Genomic DNA, 8,626 nt, shown 5'->3' with positions numbered 1-8,626 from the left:
TGGTAGAGCGCTTACCTAGGAAGCGCAAGGCCCTGGGTTCGGTCCCCAGCTCCGAAAAAAAGAACCAAAAAAAAAAAAAAAAAAAAGAATAGGTTTTTGTTTCTTAGATCTGATGCAAACTGTAAAACAACTTTTCAACCTAGCTAAACTTGGGATTTACATTACATATATCCTTCCCATTGATCCTTCCCTTTCATTGTATCTTTCTAACAATTGTATCTAACAATCCTTCCATGTCTCTACTATAAAACGGACCTCGAGAGGCCGACAGCGGTGACACAGTTGACTAGCCAGTCTGGGTGCATCCCAAAATTAGCTTGCTCTAATTGGACAATCATGGATTTGGTCTTTTTAATCTGTGACTCTCGGTTTTAACACAAGGATAGACAATGCTACCCTGTCTCAGAAAACAAAGCTAAACTAAAGGAAAGGGTTTTGTTTGGTGTTTCTTTGTGTAGCCTTGGCTGTCCTAGAACTAGCTCAGTAAATAGACCAGGCTGGCCTGGAATTCACCGAAATCCAACTGCCTCTACTTGTGTGCTGGGATTGAAAGCGAGTGCAACACCACCCGCTAAATCAAAGACTTAGGGTTTCACTGTATGGTTCTGGCTGGGCTGGAACTCCACGTAGACCAGGCTGGCCTCTATTGCTATAGTCCTCCTGAGTGCTGGGATTAAAGCCACCACACCCCGCCTGGAGTTGTCTGACTTCAAAGACGAGATTCTAGGTTCATGCGTAGCCCTTGTCTCTGTTTCCAAGGGACGCTATGGAGGATCTCAATTTTGAGGGCGGCATTTGGCAACATAGCGAGTTCCTGTCAAAGGGGGAAGTGGTGAAGCAGAAAGAAACGAAAGCATCCCGCCGGGCTCCTGGGGCTGCAACTGGAGGTGTGAAATAAACCGGAGGCTTTAAACTGGTGTAGGTGTATCCATCTAGATCTAGGAGCAATGACACATCATGCCTCGGGACCTCCAGGTGGCTTTCGGTCTTCCCAGCCCGCTGCTCCACCCTTCTCCACCGCCTCCGCGCCGCTCTCTCGCCGGCCTTCACCTGCCTGCCTCCAGCACAGCCGTCCGGGCCGCGCCCTAGGTCCCGAGACACCTGGGTCAGAGCCACCGCCCCACCAGCCTTGCGCAGCGCCGGAAGCAGAGCGAGGCGAGAGGGCGCGCCCATACCGGGCAACTCTCATTGGTCTTCTCGGCTGCCAGTCCCCGCTCTGCTTTTTCTCTGTACCTCCCTCTTGGAGCGGCTGCCGGGCGGGGACTTCCGGTTTGGGCGGAGCGGCTGGCCGAGGGCGGGGCCGTGTGGAGGAGGAAGCGGGCCAGGCCGGGCGGCGGCTCACCAGGGCGAACCATGGACAGCCAGGGCAGGAAGGTGGTGGTGTGCGACAACGGCACTGGGGTAAGACCCGGCGGGGCGGCCGCGTGTGTGTGCGGGGTGCGCGCGGGCCCTTCGGCTGCGGGGGCGCGGGCAGGCGCGCGGGCGGGCTCTCGAGGGACGCGGGCTCGCGGGAGGACGTTCGGGGGGCGCCGGCCGGCCCTGAGCCGGTGTCCCGGAGCTAAGCTACCCCGCAGTGCACCCGAAGGCGGCGAAACCGGTCCCCACAGGCTCCCGAGCATCCGCCCGCGTCCCGAGATGTAGGTCTAGGTGGCGAGGAGGTCTCCATTTCCGAGCCTCGCCTGTGTCCGTCCATACAAGACCTAGCGGCCTTCCTCTTCCTGTGTAGCTGAAGATGCCGAATGCGAGGCAGGAAACGGGTTCCGCAGAGAAAAGAGGAAGTGCTGTCAGGCCCTGGGCCGCGGCCCTAGCTCTGGGCTTCGAGGCTGCCCCCGGAGAGTGTGTGGGCTGTCCCTGTCGTCTGTGGTTTTGAGAGAGGGGGATGGTCGGCGGCTTCTGCTTCACCTCTTGGCTTGCATGCAACTCCTCATAGACCCTCGTCTGTGGGAAGACTTAGGAGACCTAGGGCCTCTCAAGTCGTTAATTCTAGTTGGATCAGTACTAGATAGAGACTTCAGTCTTAAAGATGCTAAAATTGTCAAAATCAGACCAAAGCTCAGATTCGGAAAACTATTTGCAACTGGTTTCTTTCTATTCCCAATTAAAAATGAGTTTGGAGCCTCAAGGTTCCAGTTTTGAAGGTGCAAATGTTTCTTTTGAATGACTTCTTCAGTGATTTCTATTTTAGCGTTGCAACATTTTGCGACTTTTCTCCTCTCTGCCACAAAGATGACACACAAATTAAAATAGATTTTACTTGAATTATCTCTTTGAAGCCAGGTTGTTAAAAAGGGAAAGGAGCTGGTATTCTCTGCCACTAGAGTGCCCTTGGTTGAGTTGATCACAAACTTTGACAATTATTGTTCTAGCTCCATTTAAGCTAAAACTGGGCTTGAATAGCATAGGTAACAGAGTACAAAGGGGCATTCATACTACTGCTGTGGTAACAGATCACAGTAACTTAAAAGTTTTCAAGCAACGCCATTTATGTGTTCGTTAAAGATACTTATGTTGCAGACTTCATGTAGGGATACAGAAAATGCATCTCCGGGGTTGGGGATTTAGCTCAGCGGTAGAGCGCTTGCCTAGCGAGCGCAAGGCCCTGGGTTCGGTCCCCAGCTCCGAAAAAAAAAAAAAAAAAAAAAAAAAAAGAAAATGCATCTCATATTTTTTGAGATAAAGGATAAAGCAGTGAGGAAAACTATGTAGAATTTTATAAAGCTTCTAAATTATCAGGAAAAAGATTTTTAAAGCAAAGCATGTATTGTTACACTATATTCAAACTAAATTATAAATGTCTAAACTTTTCTTAAAAGTCTTATAAAAGTGCTTATTTAAAAAAAAATACCATCTTAACTACCAAAGGGATTACTCAACAGTTAAGAGCCCTTGTTACTCTTGCTGAGAACCCAAGTTTGAGTCCTAGCATCTGTGTGGTAGCTTACACCTATCTGTAATTGTAGTTCGAGGGTACTCAGTGTCCTCTTCTGGCCTCTGTGGGTCCTAGGCATACATGTGGTACAGACATCCAAGTAAACACACATAACACTTAAAATAGCAATAAGTCTTAAAAATATTTAAAAAAGCAGTAAGTCTTAAAAGTATTTTTAAAAGCTGAAGTCATGGCGTACGTACTCCTTTTATGCCAACATTTGGGAGGCAGAGACAGGCAAATCCCCATAGCTGCATAGTGAGACTCCATCTCTTTCTTTTTCTTTTTCTTTTTTTTTTTTTTTTTTTTTTTAATCCCGTTTCTTAGGACAAAGATCAGCTACTATGGTTTAAGTGAAAGGAGCTAACTCAAACAAAAAGTTTTGTATTTGGTATTATTCTTGTAGTTACTTAAAAGCTCTATTCACTTTTTTTTGTACATATGTTTGGCTGTGAATGAAATAGTCATATCCTCATATTCATAGATAGCTCCGATTTAAATCATAACACAGTTAGGAATATTGTGATGTCCCTTAAGAAAACTTGAGGACGGCTGGGGATTTAGCTCAGTGGTAGAGCGCTTACCTAGGAAGCACAAGGCCCTGGGTTCGGTCCCCAGCTCCGAAAAAAAAAAAAAAGAACCAAGAAAACTTGAGGACTAGTACATCCTTAGATTCTGTTTTGTTCCCTAACTGCTTATTCTTCTAAAGTCATCTCAGTTTTACTTAGGGACCCGAAGTTATAATGATGTCTTTACAATTAAATATTAGAGAAGACATTATGATTCGAGTTTTAAAAAAAAAATAATAGAAAAGGGTTTGGGGAAATGGCTCAGTGGATAAGTCCCCAGAACCCACATGGATCTGGGATTGTAACACCAGTGCTTCCACCACAAGGCCCGAGACAGAGAAAGGAGAACCTCAGAGAGCTTTTGGGCTAGCTGAAACTGTATGCAGCAGTGGACAGCAAAAGACAAAGTGAAGGATGAGGACCAGCACTTGAAGTTGCCCTCTGATTTCCAGAGGTGCACGCTCCATAGCATGCATTCTCCCACACGCTCACCCAGGGATCCTCATATACGTACCATCTAGTCACACACATAACGGGGGCTGGAGGTGTAGCTCATTTAGTAGAGTGCTGGCCTGATGTTTGAGAAACAGAGGGTCCATCCCCAGCCCTATCCTGTCAAGTGTACATACCTGTAATTTCTGCACATGAGAGGTGCATACAGAAGTACCTTAAGTCCTTAATCAAATGGTGGTTTCATTTATCTTTTGTATACTTTAGATTTTAAAATGTGGGCTGTTTGAGGAGGTTTGTTTGCTTTTAATGATGAAAGTGATTGAATCCAAGGACTTGTGAGATAAATGTTCTTTCTGAGGTGTATCCCCACCCCTGAGAAGTTAAAATTAAAGAAAAAAAAGTAAGGATTTGTTATATTTGTATGTGTATAGATGTTTTGCCTACATATATGTATGTGCATCATATATGTGCGTGGTGGCCAAGGAGGTTGGATCCCCTGGTACTGGACTTACAGATGATTTTGAGATACCATGTGGGCACTGGGACTGGAACCTGGATCCTTTGCAAAAGCAAATGCTCTTAACCACAGCTCTCCAACCTTAGAAGTCAAGGTTTTAAATGTTCTTTTGATCACTTAGATGCTTGACCTCTATTTTCCTATTATCTACAACTAGATCCTTGGCTCAGAGAAGGAAACCTCTTTTCTAAAATAGGGCTTCTGAAAGTGGCCATTTAGACAAAAAGTCTGGATACCTCTTAGCTGTGAATTTTGATTCCTTTCGAATTGAGTCCACATTCCTGGTGTTAATATATAGTATTACCAAACTTCAATATGAACTCACCAAGAATGACTTCCTTGACCAACAAAATGCAGATTTCTCATGTTGGTGACACGATGCTTATAAAGTTTAGTGATTATATATAGACATGATGCTAAAAGAACCTTTCAGTTAAAATGCATGTTTGTAGTTGATTATGGTCTGTTTTATTATGCTTCTGCTAGCTTATATGTTGAATTTAGGAGTATTAAGTAAAAACAACAATTTGAGTTCCACCGTGTGGAACACATTGGTCTAACAGAACTACCGTAACTATTGGCCTCAAATAAAAATGGGTCACTATGAAGGTGAAGTACAAGCACCACCAATTATTAAGTGAAAGAACACAAAGTGAGTAAGCTCAAATGGGAGTTTAAAAATCTCATCGAGTAGCTGGAGAGATAGCTTAGGAGTTAAGAGTACTGTCTGCTTTTCCAGAGGTCCTGAGTTCAATCCCCAGCTCCTGGTGGCTCAGAACCATCTGTAATGGGATCAGATGCCCTCTTCTGACATGACAGTGCACATGCAGATAGAGCACTCATACATGAATAAATCTTTAAGAATAAAAATTAAAAATGAATCTCAGTGAGTGTGTGGTGGGGCATGTCTATCATCCCCATGCTCGGGGCGGAGAGGCAGATGCGTTGGAATTACAGACCAGCCTGGGCTGTGTGAGGCCTTGTCTCAAAAGATAGAAAATCCTGCTTGGTGCTCCTTCCAGCACGTGGGAGACTAAAGCGTGAGGATCACCACCGATTCCAGGGTAGCCTGGTCTACATAGTGACATTCTCAGAGGTTCAGGGATCATTGCACAAGAGGTGATGGAAAGAATGTTAGCACCCAAGGCAGGGGATTACCACAAGGAAACTGTGCTGTGGGACGAATAGGACCTCAACAACAGTATGACAACATATACAAGACAGTGCAAACCCAAGCCAGAGCAAGAGGGGAGTTTGGCGAAGTTCCACCCCAGCCAAGGAGCTATGGGGAATTTTTAGCTGCTGGGAGTGCAGGGAGAGATACAGACAGACCATTTTCCCTAATACAGCCCCTGATAAGTCAACTTCCCATACTCCCAAGGAAGGCTGCTTACTCAAGAATTTTGGATATACTAGCTTTGATGGAGACAAAAGACAGTTGAGTGGGAAGGGAAGGGGTGGGTCTGGGGATGAGTTGGGGGCCAGAAATGTGCAAAATTCTCAAGAAATGAATAAAAGATTTAAAAATAAAATGAAAGTTTTGAGTCCTATTTAAGGAAAAAGTTTCTGTGATATTGAATATAGACAGGTCTTTTGTTCCTTTTTTTTTGTCTTAAGGAAGATTGTACCTCTTACCATTTGATGACTCAGTAAGAAGTAGGGCGCCTGCTCAAACCACAGTGCTACAAGGAAGAAGCTATATATGGTAAAATCTGTTTCTTGAACACAGCCTGTTGCACACAGTAAGAGAGCTAAGTCACCAGTCTTAAAATGATTGACATGCAGGAGGAATTTCAGTGATTAAAATGATAACACAAGAGTAGCCTAGAAAAGAATATCTTCTTTGTATTTTGTTATGGCTCTTTTACATTTTTTTGAGTGTTTGAAGGACTATTGTCTATTAATTTTACATTGTTGAATTGGATTGTTTTAATATTATTGGATCCTAATGCATTCAGATTTGAAATAATGTGCGATAGCATGGTTTATACTGTTCTGGTGAAATCTCTGGATTCCTTACAGAAATGCTGGTGTTGGATTCTAAAACAGCATCTGCTTCAACCAAGCTGCTGCTTAGGCAGAGTGAATAGGTTTTTTTTGATGTTGGCTTTTAAAACAAGTGTTAGAGTCTGCGCTAGCCTCCATTTTGCCATATTAGCCAAGATTAGACTTGAACTTCTGATCCTCCAGCCTCTACCTCTTGTGTGCCGCCCGCCATGTTTGGTTTATGAGTATTGGAGAACAAACCCAAGGCTCAGTGCAAGTCAGCACTCTGCTACCTGAGCTACATTCCCACCCAGGAGTAGTTTTAACTATTACTTCCTTTTTCTACTGATAGTAGATTTCATGTGAAAAGTCTAACCGCCCCCCCTCCTGTTTTCAGTAAAGCAGTGATAGTGGTTTATAATTATTCATTCCTATGGCTTCAGTGATTTCAATTGTCTTCTGATGTACTTGGAAAACATTTTTTTCCACTTAAAATATGCTCAAGAACATTAAGGGGCCTTGAGCTGATCAGCAGGTGAAGGTGCTTGGCACCAATCCTGACAACCTGAGTTTGATTACTGAGACCCACATAGTGGAGGGAGACAATGTGTCAGGGAGCTCAAGTGTGTGTGCCTGCAAACACACAGTTTCTAAAAATGTAGGTTAAATTCAAAATATATATTTTTTAAAATTATGTTTATTAAAAAGTGTGTCTCCTACATGCCTGGTGCCATGGAGGCCAGAGGAAGGCATCAGATTTCCTAGAACTAGAGTCAGCCCCAGGTGCAAGCTGCCATGTGTGTGCTGGGAATTGAACCCAGGTCCTCTGGAAAGGCAGCCAGTGCTCTAAACTCTAGCTTCTAAGAAGAGTTTTAAGATAGGAACTACCCACCTGCACAGTTGTAATCAAAAGACATTTACGGGACCCTTTTCTTTGCTGTTGTGTATATGTGTAAATGACAGACCTGTCAACTTTAGCTGTCTCCTCCCTCATTAGGGTTACTCTTAGCAAGTCCCCTCTCCCCTCCTAAACTTCTGATTTCTCATGTAACAAAGTTATCCAGTTATATTTGTTACACGGAAAATGTTTGTTAAACTTGTAGCAGGTTTTTGGTTTTTTTGTATTTTGGAAGTGCTGTCATTCCAACCCACTGCCCTGTGTATGGAAAGCAAGCACTGTACCACTGAGGGAAACCAGTTCTAATTTTCTTTGAGACTGTTTATATAAGTGAGCATCTCGTCCTGAGAAATGGCACTTTTGACTTGCCTAATGTCTATATCTGTTCATTTCTGAGGGTTTTTTGCTGTTTTGATTAGCCCATGTTGGCTTGAACTAAGATTTTGCTCCCCCAGTGTTGGCTTTAAAGGCCTGCAGTTTTGTCTGGCCTTCTTTAAAGTTAACCATAAGATTTCTGTATTTAAATAATATTTAATTTTATATATTCAGAATGTATGTGGAAATTATGACAGTGGGTTGGTGATCCGACAGATTTTGCATTAAAATATGTCTATGGTAGAGATATGATGGGAATATTTCCTCTATTTCTGTATTATTTCAAGTTATCAAGTAAGCTGGGTTTTGACGTGAGAAACAGAAATGTTATGGTTTTGGAGAAGGGTGATAAATTTTATATATTTGTTTTGTTTTGGGTTTTGATAGCTTGAGTTGGCCTTGAACCTGTAGTCTTTCTGCCTCAGCCTCCTCCAGAGACAGAGAACCACAATCATGAGCTGCCACACCCAGCCAGATGCTATTCCTTTCCTCTGTGGTAATTGTTCCCCCAAGTCTTTTTAGGTCACATCAATCAAATATTTAAGAAGACATTGTGGGAATATGAACTAGTGTTCCTGAATTCTATTAAACATCCCTTTAGGATGTTGCATTACTCTTGATTTCACTTCTGAAATACTTATCAACTGAACAAGTAGGGTATCTGATTACATACGCCCTTAGACCACACTGACTTGTGCCTTCAGAGGTAACCCAAGAAAGATTATATTGCACTTTTATTTAAGACGAAAGTCTAGGGCTGGAGAGATGGCTCAGCGGTTAAGAGCACTGACTGCTCTTCCAGAGGTACTGAGTTCAAATCCCAGCAACCACATGGTGGTTCCTAACCATCTGTAATGGGATTTGATGCCCTCTTCTGGTGTGTCTGAAGACAACCAAAA

General features: G+C 43.6%; 1 protein-coding gene across 1 annotated transcript in view; it reads left to right on the top strand.

Annotated features, from left to right (window-relative positions):
• Window positions 1-1,289: 1,289 nt before the first annotated feature.
• The window catches only part of Actr2 (actin related protein 2), a 34,974-nt gene continuing 27,637 nt past the window's right edge, over window positions 1,290-8,626 (top strand). Inside the window, 1 exon segment of the mRNA NM_001009268.1 lies at window positions 1,290-1,401. Coding sequence (NP_001009268.1) covers window positions 1,354-1,401 — 48 coding nt within the window. The 5' untranslated portion in view covers window positions 1,290-1,353.

The sequence above is a fragment of the Rattus norvegicus genome, chromosome 14, assembly GCF_036323735.1.
Source record: "Rattus norvegicus strain BN/NHsdMcwi chromosome 14, GRCr8, whole genome shotgun sequence".
NCBI lineage: Eukaryota > Metazoa > Chordata > Mammalia > Rodentia > Muridae > Rattus > Rattus norvegicus.
This window is presented reverse-complemented; position numbering and strand designations above follow the sequence as displayed.